The 19,357-nt window shown below is 51.7% G+C and overlaps 1 protein-coding gene across 1 annotated transcript in view; it reads left to right on the forward strand.

Annotated features, from left to right (window-relative positions):
- The window catches only part of NOS1 (nitric oxide synthase 1), a 150,199-nt gene that overhangs the window by 101,204 nt on the left and 29,638 nt on the right, over positions 1 to 19,357 (forward strand). Inside the window, exons 4-13 of the mRNA XM_044990167.1 lie at positions 4,287 to 4,424; positions 5,332 to 5,477; positions 6,107 to 6,269; positions 7,476 to 7,567; positions 9,090 to 9,231; positions 10,216 to 10,355; positions 10,942 to 11,116; positions 13,287 to 13,388; positions 14,494 to 14,688; positions 15,908 to 15,993. Of these exons, the coding sequence (XP_044846102.1) occupies positions 4,287 to 4,424; positions 5,332 to 5,477; positions 6,107 to 6,269; positions 7,476 to 7,567; positions 9,090 to 9,231; positions 10,216 to 10,355; positions 10,942 to 11,116; positions 13,287 to 13,388; positions 14,494 to 14,688; positions 15,908 to 15,993 (1,379 nt within the window). The remainder of the gene's footprint in view (positions 1 to 4,286; positions 4,425 to 5,331; positions 5,478 to 6,106; positions 6,270 to 7,475; positions 7,568 to 9,089; positions 9,232 to 10,215; positions 10,356 to 10,941; positions 11,117 to 13,286; positions 13,389 to 14,493; positions 14,689 to 15,907; positions 15,994 to 19,357) is intronic.

The following is a 19,357-nucleotide window of genomic DNA, read 5'->3' on the forward strand; positions in this document are numbered from 1 at the left end:
CTTTCCACACACCCAAGCCAACCAAACGCTCAGGGGGCTGGAGTGCATTCTCACATCCATATGTAATAACCGATCGCTAAGCTGCACGCTCAGTACTTATGATAACATGCTCTGTTGTAAAAAGTCTTTTGCATAATGCATGTGTGCCCCTGATTGCTACATTAATCTCTCCATTTGTCCCACGCCTGAGTCGCTAATGTCACTGCTACCTAATTAAAACATAAAAGGCGCTAATATCACCTCCCTGACAGAACCCCGGATAATGTTTGGTTTCAAGCACACAAGCCAATGAGGCTGAGTGGAGAGGCAAAAAGCACTTTGCATTTTTCTGCTGGTCATCAGTTTCTTTCCTGTCGCACTGCACACAGTTGCCAAGCCAAGCGAGAGAGCCTCTCTTGGGTGCTCTCTCCCAAGCCGTTAGAGGACACATCCTTCCTTGTTCAGTGCGGCGTAATGTATCTCTGCCTCTGTCTTTTCACATAGGCTTTCCCACTACGTCTAACACATTCACACACTCCTTCAAGTACTTCACTAACCTCACAGAATTCCCCAAGGAAAAACATCAAGCACAACAGAGTATCCGAGGTGGGCTCAAGCTTGAACAGCTGGATCCAAATTACAAATAACCCAAAGTTCACTAGTGCTTTGCAGCTGGTTTTCAGTTGGGCCACTGCTGAAGACAGGAACATTTGTATAACTGCCTTTATAATGCTCTGTGAACCTGCGGGTACTTCAGCTCCATGGTTCTGGTTAAAGATCTGCTTTCCACAGTCAGGAAACATGAATTTCACAGGAATGCATAAGGTGTTTGCTAATTCGCTGCAGTGTGTTAGGTCTGGTGGGGGTGGAGAGAAACCTTAATTTGGGGAGGTTTCAAGTGTCAATTTTAATTAAAGTTTTATGAATCCTGTGGATGTCATGGGAACTTCATCCCCAGAGAAATAAAGGGCCAAATTCACATCTCAGTGTATTTCAGTGGTGCAGCTCCGGTGAATTCAGCTGGCATGCAATAGTGTTGCTGGCCCACAAATGGTTGAGATTTGTTGAAGGAGGCATGTGCGTAGGAAAGAAGATTACAGCGTGGCCATCCCCGAGCATTCAAAAATCATGAGTCAGGCCCCCCAAAGCCATGAGATTGGCTTAAAAACCCAAGATTTTGAAAATAATAAATGTTGGGGCTCTTCTGATTTGCCTCCAGGTTTTGAGCCTTTAGGGTTCACATTTTCAAGTTGTATTCTGCAACCGTGAGGGCTAGAGACACACTTTAAAACAATGACAGCAGAGACCGTCATTTAATCACGTGACTCCAGGAGCTGGGGAGACCACAGGCAGCCCAACAGAGCATGAGCAGGGATAGTGAGAGTCTCCAGAGCCCGTGAGAACTAAAGAATATGGTACAGTAGTATCAGACAGAGTTCCCTTTCTCCCCCTGGCACGTGCACACGGAGGAAGGTACCAGATGCTGCTGCGCCTGATCCTGTTGTCACTGAAGTGAATAGCAAAATCCCCATTTTCCAGGGTCAAAGACACTTTTAAAAACTTAACTTGTCAAAGGTTTTTGGGAAATTGCCACCGCCCAGCATCTAACTAGTACAGTATAGTCATGTGGCTGCTGCTCTCTAGCCTGCCTCAGGAGCCCGGGCCAGACATGGCTACTCGTTCATATGCTGCAATGTGGTTTCAGAGCATTCCTAAACAAGAAGCGTGAGAAGAAGCTTTGGCTTTGCTGTTCTCTGTGAACCACTTGTGCCTTTCTGTAAAGCAGACACATTTTCACCTGGAGCAAAGTGATCTACCAGGACATTCAGCGGCAAATGCTGCTCTCATTTGCTGGAGCCATTCCACTGAGAAGAGTGAGGTTGGCTTTGGATTTTCATCAGTGTGACCGTATAGTGCAACCAAATGCAGAGCAGGCTGAGGCCCGAGTAGAAAATTGGAGCTCTCGTTCTAATTCCTACCGCAGCTTTAAGAGCGGATGCTGCTGGAATGTCTCATTACTTGCCTTCCCTGGCGAGTTTTAGGACATAAGCCCTTTTCTTGTGGTGGTCAAGTGATGGCTGGAGGTCCTTCACCAGTTACCTCCACAGTTATCGGGCCTGTCAAAGGTGTCAAGTGAGTGATTGCCTCTGAAGAGTGAAGGCCGTTTCCTTGTCTGTATTTCAATGTGGAAGGGAGGAAAAGTTAGATCGAGGAGAAGCAGATGAATCTTCAGTGACTAGATCCTTGAAAGGGCTTTCTAATAACATTGGATTAAAATATTTAATCTACATATTCTTCATATGAGTTCCATCATTTTGCTTCCAGTGTGTGCTCATCGGCAAAGCTAGTCGTGTTGAAACACAGGCTTCCTTCATCACAACTCATCTCTTTCCCCCATTTAGTGAGGTCACAATGCCAAATTTGTGCCATCGCAACCATTTCATGATGTGTGATGGTGTCATGAGCATAGGATTACAGTTTCTCTACAGGATCACAGAGAAGGAGCATGACTATCTACATCCATAGTAAAAAGAATATGGAAAAATGCAGAAGTGTGGGTTTTTTTAAATCTTGGTATAAATTAGCCCTGGTCTACACTACAGCATTAGGTTGACATGAGGCAGCTTACATCGACCTAACTCTGTAAGCCTCTACACTAAAACATCATTCGTGTCGATGTAACTCGCCCGCTGTGCCGACTAAATAACTCCACCTGTACAAGAGGCGCTTTGGTGGTTGTAGTGAGGTCGACGCAGTGTCCGACACTGTGTTGCTTACATTGACTGCTGCTGGCTTTCAGAAGCTATCTCACAATGCCCCACAATGACAATTAAATCGATGCAAGTGCTCCCGATGAGGACCTGCACCAGTGACATAAGGAGCATAGTGTGGACGTGCAAAAGCAATTTAATTACTGCGGTGGCTGTACATTGACATAACTCGAGTCAACATAATTTTGTAGCGTAGACATAACCTCAGAGAGATCCAATGTCTGGATCCAAATCCAAATTTCCCCAAAGTTTAGGCAGTTCGGATCTATTTTACAGAGATGGGCTTGAGAGGCCAAGCTTTGTTCCGGCTCCAAACTTCCCCAAAACTTGAGTGGATTTGGATAGGATGCCCCAGTTTAGGACCAGATCTCTCCTCCATGGAACATCCAACCAGGCCTTAGTAATACTGAGTGATGACCCTGCGCTCTGCTGAAAGATCTAATTCCAAGATGCGATATCTCCCCCTTCCAGGAGCAATCTGGTGTGGAGCTTTTGGCATCTTCATGGAGTTTGTCTGCCAAAGCAGACTTCCTCTGAAGTTCACTAGAACTATGTTTTCCCTGGTGTCACTCAGGATGTCTGCAGGCCAAGTATGTTCATTGCTGTGTCAGTACTTGCACAAAGAGGTTCCCTCCAAGATCCTGGCTTGGCAGACACCTACACAGGATATCAAGGAGCGAGATGGGAGTGGTCCAAGTGCACATAATTCAGAAGTCCTTTCACTTCCTCCCTATGCTTGTCCTTAGACCTACATTTCTCCAGCAAAAAGGGGCACTGGGGAGGCCTGCTTTCTGTTCATTCCCTTAGAGTAATTGTCAGATATTAAGACAACCTTCCTCGGAGTAGTCAAACCACCGGCACTGGTTTTGGTGCATTTAAAACTATGGCAGATAATACACTAGTGAAGGTAATGTAGGGAGAAAATCCCACATTGACAGGGAATGGACTACATCAGGGGTCAGCAGCCTTTGAGAAGTGGTGTGCCAAGTCTTCATTAATTTAAGGTTTCGCGTGCCAGTAATACATTTTACATTTACAGGGGCTGGCGGACAGAACCCCAGAGCGGCAGTGGGCTGAGCAGCTCAGCCCGCTGCCAGTCTGGGGTTCCGTCCGCTGGTCCCTGCCCGGCGGGGTCCCAGACACCGGCCCCGCTCAGCCCGCTGCCAGCCTGGGGTTCCGTCCATCCAGGCCAGCAGCGGGCTGGCAGCAGACTGACACTAAAAATCAGCTGGTTGCCGACCCCTGGACTACATGAGCTAATAATTAATTTCCATCCCTACTTTCTCTGACTCTTTGCTCTTTCGAGGTTAGGCTTCTTCTGAACAGAGTTAACTTTGCAGTTATCCAGAGTAATTTTTTTGGTGTGGGCAAATATTCACTAGGGTGTAGGTCAAGAGCACACAATTCTCACCAGGCCTCCATAGGTGAAGAAGTCCATTAATCCAAGATCCATCTGCTGTTACAGCCTACACTTCTCCTGTAACTGATCAGTGAGCAATAGTCTGACACATCATCATTTTTTTCCCTCTCCTCCAGCCACCGCCATCTGGCAGACAGTCCCCAACTAAGAACGTGGTGAATGGAAGCCCATCCAAGTGCCCACGCTTTGCCAAAGTCAAGAACTGGGAGACTGGCTCGGTGCTTCACGATACCTTACATCTCAAGACAGCCATGGTGAGTGGGACTGCGTGTTTTGGCCAATGTTTTCTGAGTGCAGTTGACCAAATCAATGTCTCTAAACCCGATTTAACTGGAAGAATTAGAGTTGCTTTGAATAAATGAACCCAGCTTGTGTGCTGCCATGGCATCTTCAATGAGCTGCTCTGTCGCGGGCTAGACTAGAATGAATCAAAGAGAGGCAACTGAGCTCTTTTGAACCTTCGAATGCTGGTGGAACATGAGGGTGGGGATGATTGGAATGCACGCCAGCTGCATTATCCCGCTTTCAATCCCGGTGTTCTCTTTTCTTGGCAATAGCAGTAAATGAAATGGCTTGTGGGGTAGACTTCTAGGCTGATAGGTGGTAGATTCTGCAGGGGAATGTTGCAGAGGTGTTTACCCATAGAGTAGGGGGAGGTATGGTGTAAGGGAAGGTCTACTGTAGAGTGTGGAGATGGGAAGGTAAGGTATGGAGGTGGGTATCTGTTACCTCCCAGCAGCTGACTGAATGTACAGCATTGAAAAGAAGGCATTTGCCTGCTGCTGGCAGAAAGGAGGATGCAAAGCTGATGATACGTGATTGTTTCCTCCAAGGATGGTATGGAGACCAGCTTGGGCGAGAGAGGGCAAACAAGGAGTTATAACTAAGATTTAGGTTCGACTCTTATGAATCCCACTTGTCGAGCCACAGTTGTAGGTCAGGCAGGGTGAGGGACATCCCTCAGTCGTATGCCTGAGATCAGTGCCCTCCCTGCCAAAAAAAAAAGTGCACATGTGAAAGCAAACCCACTGGAAATATCACCACTTGTGCCAAATCCAGAGGTGGCATTTCACCAGCATTAGTGCAGCCCATCATGTTGGACATGTCAGTGTAACCAGTGGTGCAAGCTACAGTTCATACATGGCCCTTCTGTCCTTGCAGGCCAGTGCGTGTACAGAGCAGATCTGCATGGGATCAGTAATGACACCCACCCAGCATATCCGGAAGCCAGAAGACACCAGGACAAAAGAGCAGCTGCTCCCCTTGGCTAAGGACTTCATTGATCAATACTACTCCTCCATAAAGAGGCAAGTCTTCTGGCACTCGCAGGTGGTGCTGCTGGCGGGTTTTTAACGGGAGGTACGCGGTGCAGTAAAATACCTCTGACTTGTTACCGGCAAAGCTGGCTGCAAACTCAGACGTGGTGGTGTGATCAAATTGCAGTGCCCAAAGTTAGCCAATAGTCGGATTGCTAGCTGTGCGTGCCCCAGCTGCGCGCACACCCAGGGGCCAGGCCATTTCAAATCTGTGCTGGCCTCCAAAGAACACAAGACTGCAGACGTGCATTTATAGGTTCTGCTCTATGCCGGACAAGCTTGTGCTTCCAGTGGTCTGCATCTGTGCTCTGTGTGTATATCTAGCTGGGTACACGAGCTGGGTATGCTGATGTGTCTAGAGATTGTAACGCGCAGGTGCAGCCAGGGAGACTCCCTTCCCCAGAATTCCATCCTACAATGTAGCATCTCGGAGTTTGACCCCTGGGGCAGAGGGGAACTTTTGCCCCCACAATTATCATGACTGGTCCAGAGTTACCTCCAGCTGGCATGTGTGTACGTGTACCGGGACCAGACCGCATAGTTGTGTACAAACAGCATCCGGCACTATCCGCTGCCCTGCAAATTGGAGTTGGTCACTTCTCCTTTCCCCACGCTCACAGGTTTGGCTCCAAGGCCCATGTGGAGAGGCTGGAAGAAGTGACCAAGGAGATTGAAACCACAGACACCTACCAGCTGCGGGACACAGAGCTGATCTACGGTGCAAAGCACGCCTGGCGTAATGCATCCCGCTGTGTAGGCAGGATTCAATGGTCCAAGCTACAGGTAAAGCAGCAGACTGCTCTGGCTGCAGCTGGCAGATTGCTCTTAGAGGGGTCGATGAGCATGGAAGGTAAATCAAGGGAGACACAGCTGTTTCTTTGGATGCTAAGGATTCATGCTTGTGGCTCTGGGCGGTACATGTAAGAAACATGCCACCCTTTCATCTGTGGGTGCAGGGTCTTGTTTGGAGGCTCTGGGAGGAGAGGGCTTTGGAAGGAAAGGTGCTCATGGGGGAGGGTTGCATAGATGGTGGTGGCGGTGTCTGCATTTGAAACTGACTTCAGAGGTAACACTATCATCTTCCGAAACGTTCTGGGTTCTGGGCTTCTACTTGCCGCATGCTTCTTTAAAAACTGTAGCCTTGCCGTGGATGGAGGCCCCGGGGGGAAATCTCTGGTGAAGTCAAAGAAGCTATTCCAGGGTTGCATAGAACCCCTGCCCCAGTGCACTTTTGACCCAGGGTTGGGGCAGGGGTTGTTTGAATGCATTGTTCCCAGTGACATTGGGCTCTGGCTGCAGTCTGACGCCACACTCCAACACTCACACACGGGAAGCCGTCACTCCAAAGCTGATGAGCAATTTCATACAGGGCCTCAGCGCGGTTTGGAGCTGGGAGGCCAAGCCTCTCTCACGCACGGTGAAGCTTCCTGCTTCTTTTGTTCTAATTAACATCTGCGGGAGCACTTGGCTGTGGAAAGGAAAGGACTCGCTACGGCCAGGCATAGTGCAGGAAGATGCTCGCGAGCGTCCCTGCATGGCTCTGCAAAGGAAGGTCAGTCCTAGCTTACCTTGGCACTCGCCCCCTTCCTCTGCCATGCCACTGCCCCTCAATCCTGGCTTCAATCACTGATCTTTCAGCCCTGGGTCTCACTTAAGGAGAGACTTCCGGAGCCAGAGCTGATTTGCTGGACACGTCTGTTGCTCTTTATGACACTGGGGACTGCAGTAGGCTGAGAGCACTGAACCAATGTCAATCCTGGATTGGAGTTTGGCTCCCCGGAGTGGAAAGGGCTGAGGTACGAGGTGCCAAGATGCTACAGTGGCAGGGAGCATGTATGTGCTAGTCACTACTTACGGCTAGCTAGATCCTCGTCTCCTGTATCGCGTCAGCCCCTAGCGCTTTCCAGCGTGCTGGGCCGGCTATGGAGGAGACGCAGGTTTATTTAAGAGTGAGAGAGCTCTGCAGACCAACCCTTTCAACTGTTGCAGGTGTTTGATGCCCGAGACTGCACCACTGCTCATGGGATGTTCAATTACATCTGCAACCACATCAAATACGCCACCAACAAAGGGAACCTCAGGTGAGTCCCCCACCCGGGCCAAGGGAGGGAGCCCTGGGTCTCAGCTGGAGGGGGCTGTTAATTGTTTAGATTTGTGTTTATGGCTTGGAGTGAGAGTAGTGCTCCTGGTAGTGGTCACCTGGCTCCGGAAGTCTCTCCTTAGTCCCTCTGACCTGCCATTAGATGGAAACTTGGGGTTACAGGCTCCTTTGTGCTGCGTGTTTCTGCTGCGGTTCTAATCGCACCTTCCATATGCCCTGCCTCGCCTTTTGGGTAACTTTTGCACGGCGGCATATTCCCTGAGATCACTGACTCACCACTCAACTGAGGGGGTGGAAGTGGGCTGAGCCACCAACCCAAGCGTGAGGACAGGCTGTCTCCCTGCCCTGGCTGGGTGTGAGCTGCCGTCCCAGGTTCTACAAGAACTCGGGCCAGACTGAAGAGCCTTCCTGTGAACTGCTTCAAATGCAGCATGCAGGCTCCTCCCTCCGACAGAATGCTGCCATGTGACTGCAGCCGAGTCTCTGGAGAGTCCCAGGTTCCGAGCTGGAGTGTCTGGATGCCGGAGGCAGGAGCTGCTGAGGGGAAGGAAGGAGTGTCCCTTCTGTCCACCTTGCTTGCTCGCCCTTGGGCCAGTATCTCATCCAGCTGTAGAGAAGCAATAAATTAAACCTCTCGGTTGCCCCTCTACCCACTCTATCTAAGGGCAGGAAGTAAAACTTAGCCCCCGGACCCACAAATGCTGAATTCTGCCTCAAACCTGTGTGTGTTTAAGAATGAATTGACCCCGTGTCCAAGCGATCGGTATCTTAGCAATCATGATACTTAATGCTTGTGATTCACAAAGGTGGGAAAGTATCAGCAGCCCCACTTCCCAGCTGAGAGAACCCAGGGACAGACAGACTCAGTAACTCTGCCCAAGGTTATGGAGTAAATCAGTGGCGGAGAAGGGAACAGAACCCAGGTCTCCTGGTCCTGTGCTCTACCTGCTGGGCCCCTCTGTCTCTAGTGGCTAGGCTGTACAGACACAGACAATGTATTTCTCCTCCTTTCTCTTGCTCCTCTGTCTTTCCCACTGGATGGATCTTCCCCCTCCGCCTTATTTACTGGGGGCCTGTTTGATCTCTAGGCTCCGAGGTCACTGGAGCGAAGGGAAAGCACTGAGAGGGAGATGAATTTGCCAGGGAAACAGAACTCTCCCTCTGCCCCCGCTACCTGTGTGCCACACCTTGGTGCCAGGTCTGCAGACTGGACTGTTCATCTCACACCCACATTCCTAAGGCACAATGGTAGTCGCTGGAAAATCAGTTGGAAAGGGGGATCTTCTCTTTTCCGGGCAGGCACGGAGGTTAATCTGGCCCCAGGCATGTTCACGAGCACAAACCATGTGGCAGAGAGCATAGCGGCTGAGGTGCTGTGAATGCCAGCAAGGACTGTCCGTCATCCCAGGCAACCCCACTCAACTTCAGGAAAGAGCACATGCCCTCCGGGCTGCCGCCTTTCACATCACTAATGCCAGCCCCCTCCCATCCGTTCCTTTCAGGTCTGCTATCACCATCTTCCCCCAGAGGACAGATGGCAAGCATGACTTCCGAGTCTGGAATGCCCAGCTCATCCGCTATGCGGGCTACAAGCAGCCAGATGGCACCATTCTGGGGGACCCAGCCAACCTGGAGCTCACAGAGGTAGGCAGCGCAACAAAATGAAAAAAATCCATTCTTCCCAGTCATTGTAGGTCAGTGTCTGATAGGGAGTGCACCTCTGAGCGCCTCCTAAGGTGCTCAGATAGGATGGGGACATCTGCACATTATACTACAGTGTTTCAGTCCATCTAGGACACCGGTTCTCAAACTTTTGTACTGGTGACCTCTTTCACACAGCAAGCCTCTGAGTGCGACCTCCCCCCATCAATTATAAACACTTTTTAATGTATTTAACACCATTATAAATGCTGGAGGCAAAGCGGGGTTGGGAGTGGAGGCTGACAGCTCGTGACCCCCCAGGTAATAGCCTCGCGACCCCTGAGGGGTCCCGACCCCCAGTTTGAGACCCCCTGATCTAAGAGACACACTCGGATTTGCTTTGCTTTTCCCAAGACAGGTCATCAGATGCTCTGCAGTACCACTAGAGGGACACTTAGAGTATTGCCATGTGAACTTGTATTTGTGCGTTTATGTTCATGCACCACTGCCCTCTGCAGGGTGAAATCAGAACTTCTTACTTGTGTTTCATAGTCTCTGTACTGCTACAGACTAACAACACTATACTTCAGACAGTGGTTTGGAGCAGGATGTCCAGGTTCTAAACTCGCTGTCACCTGCAGGTCCCAGGTGGCTCATGGCACACTGCACAGTGACAAGTGTCAAGTCCTAAGTGGCCGTGAATTTGTTCCAATAGCCAGTCTCTGTGCACCTTAATGAGAATGTGCTTATCACCTACTTCTTAACTGCAGAACACTCTCCAGTGACTCAGCCTGAACTCTTAGCAAACACATGGTTCAGACTGAGTGGAGACATCCCTTATTTAAAAAAAAAAGTACAAGAGACTACTGCTGTACTTAACAGCCTTCCACCGCTTTGCAACCCCCACATCCTGCCCACAGCGCCTGAGAGACATTGCTGGGCAGCCAGGCTGGCGAGAATATTAACATGAATTCTGTTTGGCTGCAGATCTGCATCCAGCAAGGGTGGAAGGCACCCAAGGGGCGATTTGATGTCCTGCCACTCCTCCTCCAGGCCAACGGCAATGATCCGGAGCTCTTTGAGATCCCTCCGGAGCTGGTGCTGGAAGTACCCATCAGGCACCCCAAGTAAGCTAGAGCACGTCCGGGTGCCGCTGCGGGGGAGGTTCTGCAGAGTTCTGCTCTGCTCGAATCGCCTCCGCCTGCTCACAGTGCACTACACGGCCTTGCCGGGGGGACCCACATTCAGACCTAGAGTCCCACCAACATGGAGCCGTACCCACTGCTGCAACCCTTAGAGTTTCCTTCCACTCTGCATGGAAAACTGGCCCAGGCTTGAAAACCAGGGACCCTGGTCCCTTTCTCATGGATGGATGGCAGGGCTGCTCTCGCATCACTTCAGTTTCTCCGGTTCCTCTGCCCTGAGCCTCCTGCCATTCACCTGTTCTCCTCGCCCCTCCCCACAACTCCCCTGTTGTGTGCGCCCCTCCCAGTGTGCAAAGGAAACGGTGCTGCGATCCCCACAGGCCCTGCTCTGCTCCCTCGTTCCCAGGAGTGGTTCTGGTGGTTGCTGAGAACTGGCTCGTTGTAGTAAGACAAAGCTGCCTTCAGGTTTCTGTGGAATGACAGTTGGGGCAAATCCCCCCCCTTTGTTCCCCTCCCTGTGAGGATCCAGCAACCCGGCTGACCCCCCCCCCCCCCCGTGTGCTCGCAGGTTTGCCTGGTTTAAGGACCTGGGGCTCAAGTGGTACGGTTTGCCGGCGGTGTCCAGCATGCTGCTAGAGATCGGAGGCCTGGAGTTTACTGCCTGCCCCTTCAGCGGCTGGTACATGGGCACCGAGATCGGCGTCCGCGATTACTGTGATAACTCTCGCTACAACATGCTGGAGGTAACCTGCCCTCGGCTATTGCCTGCCTGGCCTTGGGGCAGCTGTGGGGCTGGCGGGGGTGCTTTGGGGTGTACGGTGCTACCGGGGAGCAGAGCGCCAAGCTGGGTGCGTCCCCGCTTTGTGGGGGACAGTAAATGAAGCCATAGGGCTGCCTTAAATAAGCTGTGAAGATAAAAGTGAATTCCAGCCACACTGCCACATCAGGGCAATGTGTCCAGGGGAGCCCTGGGCCCAGCAAGTCCCTGGTACGTCACCTGCATGATAGTTACTTGGGGTGGGAAAAGAGGAAGAAACTTTGGTACTAAACACACCCAGAGTGTGGCTTCCCCCCCCGTGCTGGAGGAGTCCCCGGGGGAACTCTGATGTTGCTCCCCCACAGAGGTGTACTGTGCTCCACCTCCCACACCCAGCCAGCTCTGCTGTTTCCCTTGGAGGCCTGGAGGTGCCCCACAGGGCTCACTCCTCTCCTCATCCTCTTTCAGGTGCCCTGCCCCCGGGTGGGCACTGGTAGGGAGCCGTGCCTGCTGTCGAGCTGCCCTTCAGCGGCACAGGGCGTGGGGAAGCAGGGCGCAAGCCCCAGATTGGCTAAGCACTGGGGAGCTTTCAGTTATGCTTCGTTATCCTTGCCCCTCAGCGGGAGTCCCAGCAGCATGAAGATACAGTTCCTTCTTGTTAGGGCCTTTTTCCTTTCCCCCTTTGCTCTTTGAGCAGCAAACTCAGCGGATGGAAGGTATTCACTTGCATCGCTCCTCTTCGTGGTGGGGTAAGAACAATCAAGGGAGCCTTTTGTCCTCTCCAGTGTTCCACGATCGTTCAGCCGGGGTCGATGGACCTTGCTTGTGGGGCAGGACCGAACGCCTTCTGTTGGATCCGCGCTTTACACTCGCTAACGTCTCTCTCCTGTCTGGCAATTTTCACAGTCACAGACACTTGCAGTACAAAAGGCTCAAATGTTGCCTCATACTCTGGGGTACAGATATCACAAGTGAGATCAATGCAGGCAGCAACTCACGTGCGTTCCATAACGTCTAAACACTAGGCACTTTTTTTATAACGAATGCCTGTTTTAACAATACTACCACACAGGTGAACCGTCTGGATCCCAGCTCTGTATTTGTCAGTATTCAAGTGAGGCATGGGGACCCGCTAGGCAGCAGTTCTGCAGAGAAGGACCTAGGGGTTACAGTGGATGAGAAGCTGAATATGAGTCAACAGTGTGTCCTTGTTGCCAAGACGGCTAACGGCATTTTGGGCTGTATAAGTAGGGGCATTGCCAGCAGATCGAGGGACGTGATCATTCCCCTCTAGTCGACATTGGTGAGGCCTCATCTGGAGTACTGTGTCCAGTTTGGGGCCCCACACTACAAGAAGGATGTGGATAAATTGGAGAGAGTCCAGCAGAGGGCAACAAAAATGATTAGGGGGCTGGAGCACATGACTTATGAGGAGAGGCTGAGGGAACTGAGATTGTTTAGTCTGCAGAAGAGAAGAATGAGGGGGGATTTGATAGCTGCTTTCAACTACCTGAAAGGGGGTTCCAAAGAGGATGGAGCTCGGCTGTTCTCAGTGGTGGCAGATGACAGGACAAGAAGCAATGGTCTCAAGTTGCAGTGGGGGAGGTCTAGGTTGGATATTAGGAAAACCTTTGTCACTAGGAGGGTGGTGAAGCACTGGAATGGGTTACCTAGGGAGGTGGTGGAATCTCCTTTCTTAGAGGTTTTTAAGGTCAGGCTTGACAAAGCCCTGGCTGGGATGATTTAGTTGGGTTTGGTCCTGCTTTGAGCAGGGGGTTGGACTAGACACCTCCTGAGGTCCCTTCCAACCCCGAGATTCTATGATTCTATGACCTGGGCACGAGCTGGCATCTGATCTTCCAGCATCACACCTGCCCTCCCCGCTGGGATTGCCCACAGTCCCTGTGCGAGGCTGGGCACAGCCAAGCCCTGACTGTTCAGGAGGGAACCAGGCCACCTGGATGAAGTTCAGTGAGACAGGCAGGTCGGTTACTGACCCACACCCAGCAGCCATGCCTCCCTTCACGGAAGTTCTCCATCAGATGCGGAGATGGGGCTTGCCCTCCCTTAGCTCGCTCTCCAGGGCAGAGGCCTTAGGACTTGGCTTTGCGGCCGGTACTGAGTCACCGCTCACCGATTACTGCGTGTCTTTGCAGGAAGTAGCCAAAAAGATGAACCTGGACATGAGGAAAACCTCCTCGCTGTGGAAAGACCAGGCGCTGGTGGAGATTAACATCGCTGTTCTGTACAGCTTCCAGGTACCCGAGGGGTAGGACTTGCTGCTGCTGGAGCTTCAGCACAGGCATCCCCAAGGCTTTGGGGTTTGGGATGAGACCAGCCCCTGGTGCTACGTCAGGAACTGGCTTGGGAAGGGGCCGTAGGGAGATCTGCCCCAGGGCCACAGCAGCGAGTGGTTTAACAAACATGCTTTTGTGTGGCACTGTCCTGACATGGAGGTGAGGGTGACTAAAGTCTGGGCTGTGCCCCTGAGGAGGGGCTATGCCACCTTTGGGGCCTCCCTAATTTGGGGTTGTTCCAGGTGCTGGGGTGGCCCCCAGTGGAATTTAGCACACTCCGGCCACTCAGCCCGACACAGACAGTGTAGGACTGTTTACATCAGCCCTGTGCAAGCCTTTCCCTGGGGGGATTTCTAGCTCCTTTACAGGGCGTGAGTGGCACAAAAAGGGCCAAGGATCTGGCCCTGGGTATCCACATTGGCATTTAAAGGGATTTGTGATTTTGGCAGAATGCTGCTTGGCACTGGATGGACCAGGAGAATCTCTCTCCGCCTTAGTGTGTCTGCCCTGGGAGGGCAGGGGATACACAGGGGCAGTATCTCAGTCTTAGGCAGCAGCATCTTCCAGCAGCTGTTTTCCTTGGAGTTTTATGCGAGTGAACTGGGAGCACAGCCCTAGCGGAAGGGAGCAGTGGCTGGCCCCAGAGCTGGACACCCAGGGTAACAATCCCCTTTGACCAGCCCACAGCAGAGCTTAGGGGGTTCAGGGTCCCTCCGCCCTGTCAACCAGCTCCGCATACTCAAATGAAAGGAAGTTCCAATGGGAGGGCTGTCTTCTCAATCAGACCCCGCCACGGGGCCCTTCCGGATTGTTCCTCACGGCCCATTGCCACTGACAGACGCCCTCCATTGGAAAGAGGAACTGAGCTTTCAGCCTTTGACTTCTAGACAGAAGCTGTTTGTTGTCCTAATGTCCACTGCAGTTCTTGGTGGGGATGCTCCTTTTTAGCCCTCACGGCAGGCTCAGCTCCCAGCCTGGGGTCCTAATGCTGCCTCCTGACTCCTGTCCTCACTGCCCAAGGAGCATTAGCCTGCAGTTCTACTGCCTGTCTCCTTCCCTCCAATAGAGCGACAAGGTGACCATTGTGGACCATCACTCAGCCACAGAGTCCTTCATCAAGCACATGGAGAATGAGTATCGCTGCCGCGGGGGGTGCCCTGCTGACTGGGTGTGGATTGTCCCCCCGATGTCCGGCAGCATCACCCCGGTCTTCCATCAGGAAATGCTCAACTATCGGCTCACGCCCTCCTTCGAGTACCAGGTACTATCCATAGCCAGACTTCTGCCGGTGCCGCACACCCTGCCCCTCGCACACAAGGGTACCACAATGGGCAGGGGCAGCAGATCTACGTCTCCACCCCAGCTGTGGACTGGCTCTGTATCCCAACAGTTGTCTCTCTGCAGGGCAGTGGTGCTTGTTAACAAGCCTGATTGTTACAAGGCATCAAGGTATAATCAGAATCAGGTTTGCCAACCCCCGGCACGAGTTGCCATCCCCCAAGGAGGGTGGCTCTTTGCATCTCTGCCAGAGCGTGGAGAATCATCGTGGTCCCATCTTGCATCCTTCATCCCAGGTGAACCTAGCAGAGCCCTGTTCCTCAATCAGCCATGGGGGGCTGCTGTCGGCCCATGCCAGTCACCCCTTCCCTTCCTCCACCATCTAGCAAACTTGAGCGAGCTGCTCCTGCCAGCTTGGGGATGGAAAATCTGACTCTGGTCTCCTGCCTGGCCGGGCGGAGCATGAGCACTAGGCCATACTGTTAGCAACAGAGTACTTAGCCCTTCAAAGAACGGGACAAGGGACCCTGGCAAACAAACCTTCATTCGCCGAATGTCTATGCTCCTGCCGCTTTCGTTCAGTCTGGCCATTAGTCTAGATCCCATAAGGAATAACCAGGAAAGGGACCCACTTTTTCGTCTGTGTTATCCATCTCCCATGAACCCAGAGCGTTCCCAGCCCTGACTGTGTCCTCGGGGATTGCGCAGCCGCTGAGCCTCTTTCCTAGCCTCCGCCCCTTCTGGAGGCCCTATGGAAAAGTGGAGGGGTGCAGTCCTGCATCTCCCTGCTCGTTAGCTGTCAATGCTGCCTGGGGCAGCCCCACTTCCGGGAGGCACAAAGGGCACGGTCCTCCGCCATGTTGTTACAAGCCAGCAACATCCTTGCTGCCGTGCGACAGCGTCTTGAAACCCTGGTGCATGCAGTCATACCTCAAAGACATGGGCATCCCTAGAGGGGGTCATCTCCAAGCTTAAATAGCTGGGTCGTGGAGGGTAGGATGGGGTTACCGACCAGCCCCACAAATAAAGACCCATGACAAGGGTCTGAGGCCAGCTGGGCCCTAGCAACCAGGCATTGTGAATGTATCGAAACAGGCTGTCTTTACAAGCGAATGCAATTCCACTGCCGGGCCCCACAGACCTGGCCATTGTTGAATAACAAAGCTCTGTCCCTCAGCTGATGACCATCTTTTTCCTCCTAGCCTGACCCCTGGAACACGCACATCTGGAAAGGGGTCAATGGGACTCCCACCAAAAAGAGAGCCATCGGTTTTAAAAAGCTGGCCAAGTAAGTACCCTGGAGTAGCTATCCCCACACACTAGGAGCCAGAGCACCGAGATGCAGCACACGGACCGTTTACTGTTCAGGTTCTGCGTGGTGGGGCTGCCCTGTGCTCCTTGAATTACTGCTGCGCGGTCAGCTCCTCGCCCACCAGGATTCCCCCCGTGTCTTTTGAAGGCCTCTCCTTTTGCCATGTCATCTTGTGTGGCACAGGAGAGAGGTGCCCGGAGAGGTGGGCAGCATTTGGGGCCTGCCACTGGAGCAGTACATGGGAGGGTGAAGGTATAAAATAGCTAAAAATCCTCATCACGTCTCTTCCTACCAATCAGTTCATTCTCCAGCAACATCTCTCTGGTTGTTCCAGCACTTGGCGAGAGACTTCAGACGGCTCCTCTTCCTTCCTCTTTCTGGGGTTATAAGGCCTGATTCTCCTTCCGTCTCCCCCTATGACAATGATGTAACTCCATTGCTGTTACTCCCAATTAGCGCTGGTATAAGTGAGAGGAAACTCCTACCCATGGAATCCTCTTCTTTGCTATTTGGGATACTTCAGCCGATTGCTCCCCTGCAGTTCGTGGGGACCAAACCCTCTGTGAGTGCGAAAGGAGAATGGCATGGGGAGCCTTTGTACATATGGACATAAGAGACGGGCTCAAACCGGGATCCTGGATCTGGACAGCCCCTGACGTTTTGGAATAAAACCTGAGTCCATTTGTCACAGCTAGTCCCCATCCCTTCCATGGGCAGAACAGCCCCCTAGAGATGGATACCCCGGAATGCTGACCTGGGATCTGCCCAACTGAGCTGAGCAACTTTGGACAATCTTGGAATTTTATTCCTGGTCTGGAAGCTTCCCCACCATGGGGGTGGGGTTGGGGGAGGTGTCCCAACAGGGTAGGTAGAGTGGCCTAGCGGAGAAAGCAGTGGACTAGGACTCAGGAGACTTGTGTTCTATTTCTGGATCTACTCCTGGCCTGCTGGGTCACCTTGGGCAAGCCATGTCATGCCTCCATGCCTCAGTTTCCCCATCTATAAAATGGGGAGGAGAATACTAACCTCTTTTGTGAAGTGCTTTGAGATCTACTGATGAAAATGCACTATATGAGAGCTAGGTGATATTATTATTAGCCAGTAACATGCATGTTATGTCACAGACGACCTGACCATGGTCAATGGTGCTACACAATCATCTAGACACTGCTAAGCCTGTGTCCCTGTTGTTGTGACTCCGTTCTCATCAGATATCCCCCATCTCTTCCATTAAGTTAGTCTCCATGGTGCGTCCATGAAGCCACTGTACCGTGAATACGTTCTTGGGGCCAGTGCCTGGTGCATGGGTTTCAGCGGGAGTCTGGGGGAGGTAGAGGATTCGAAAAGATTAAGTGAGCTATTGAGTTAGAAGAGGACACAATGGCTGTTAATTATAGCTGCTCTGTGTGTGAGTACATAATTGATAAACAGCCTTATAAAAATGTGAACTTGGCAGGTGGGATTTTTAAATAATATCCCCTCCATTGTTCTTGGTGTGTAGGTGGTTTTAATTTTTTTTTGTAAATTTACCATTAATTCTGCCTGGCTCTGAGCTAATCTGCTTTTTGACTGCTCCCGCGCACAAGTTGGGAACGGTTGAGCGAGCAAAACATTCCTGACCAGGTGGGGTTTCATTACAAGATGATTTAGATGCTGTCCAGAACTGATTGCAAAGGAGCCAGACAGTTCATCTCTCAGCTTCCTCCTGGACCCATCTGTACTTTTGCTAAGATCTGATCAGTGCCAGAGCTGGGGGAGGCCAGTGACATCTGAAATGAGTGGGTGAAATTGACATGGAAGGGTGAATTCAGGAGCCGTGTTATAGCAGCAGGTAACAACCATAATGAATCAGACTGAAAGCAGGACAGGAACTGCCCAGAGGCAAGTACCTTGAGACCATGTTGCGGGGTGGGCCAAAGAAATCCAGTTCAGGCTTTTCCTTCCCCCCACACGCTCCAAAAACTCTCCTCTCTGTGTGAAACTAGGGCAGATTTTGCTAGTGGACACCTTTTACCTGTAACCACATGGGCAACGGGGGGCTGGGGGGGGCTGGGCTTCCCTAATGGATTCTCATTGACGAGCCTCTGCCTGGTGCATCCAACGTAACTGCACCTGGCATCCCCATCAGTGTATCGTACGTCTGTTCTGATGAGGGCACTAGAATCACACGGGCTGCTGGAGCAGGGCTGACGCTTATCAGACTTTACGTTGTGTTCCAATTGGGGCAAATGTGACTTTTTCAAGCCACCTCTCAACTGTCAACAAACTAAATCAAGCTGCCATGATTTCCGTGGCATCTCCGTAACGAGATGCCGTGGCTGATTCAGCCCGGTGTGCTGCAAGAGACACTGGCTGGCTCGGGGCCAACGCTCTAGCCTGCCATTTTGATGGCTCCATTTCCAAACTCAGCGTGACTTTAGAAAAAAGAGAAAACATTGAATATTTTTGAAAGCAGGACTCCAGTCCCTGCAACCCAGCTCTTACGAGTGACTCTACAATAACAAACAAGCGTGCACAGCGTTGTATTCGTGGCCTTACAGTACAATAAGAAATCTGTCTCGGCTAGACTTTTTTTGCCCCCAATTTTCCACGGTTGCCTCCACCAGTGGTGCTGAACCAGCACTGGGAGAGGCAGAAGCACTTGTGTAGACAGAGTGCTGATGGCCACTGATGCAAAAGTGCCGTGTCATGTTGAGTGTGTCTACATGGTGTCATTTCTGGCTTGGGAAGATGTACATGTGCTAGTGTTGATCAAGCTAACATGCTAAAACTGGAGAGTAGTCACAGCAGTGCAAGTGGCACTAGTCACCCAAATACGTGTGTACTGTCTCAGACAGGATTGTACTCCAGATGCCTGGTCCCTAGGGGGTGTGTGTGTGTATATATATATATAGAGAGAGAGAGAGAGAGAGACGCACCTATCTCATAGAGCTGGAAGGGACCCTGAAAGGTCATAGAGTCCAGCCCCCTGCCCTCACTAGCAGGACCAAGTACTGATTTTTCCCCAGATCCCTAAGTGGCCCCCTCAGGAACTGAACTCACAACCCTGGGTTTAGCAGGCCAATGCTCAAACCACTGAGCTATCCTTCCCCCTCCTGCTTTATGCACCGCTGCAGCTATACTGCTATTTTTAGCATGCTAGCTCAATCAGCGCTAGTGCAGTATGTCTTCTCCAGCTCCAGTGTAGACATACCCGTAGAGCTGCTCTGAGCTGAGTTAGAGGACACAGGGCTTGACACACTAGTGGGCCCCTGTCTACACTAGCACTAGAGCTGGTGGAGATGAACCAATAGTAGTAATTGGGGGAAATTCTGGGGCAAAGGGGGTTTTTATGTAGACA

This window comes from Mauremys mutica, chromosome 16 (assembly GCF_020497125.1).
Source record: "Mauremys mutica isolate MM-2020 ecotype Southern chromosome 16, ASM2049712v1, whole genome shotgun sequence".
NCBI lineage: Eukaryota > Metazoa > Chordata > Testudines > Geoemydidae > Mauremys > Mauremys mutica.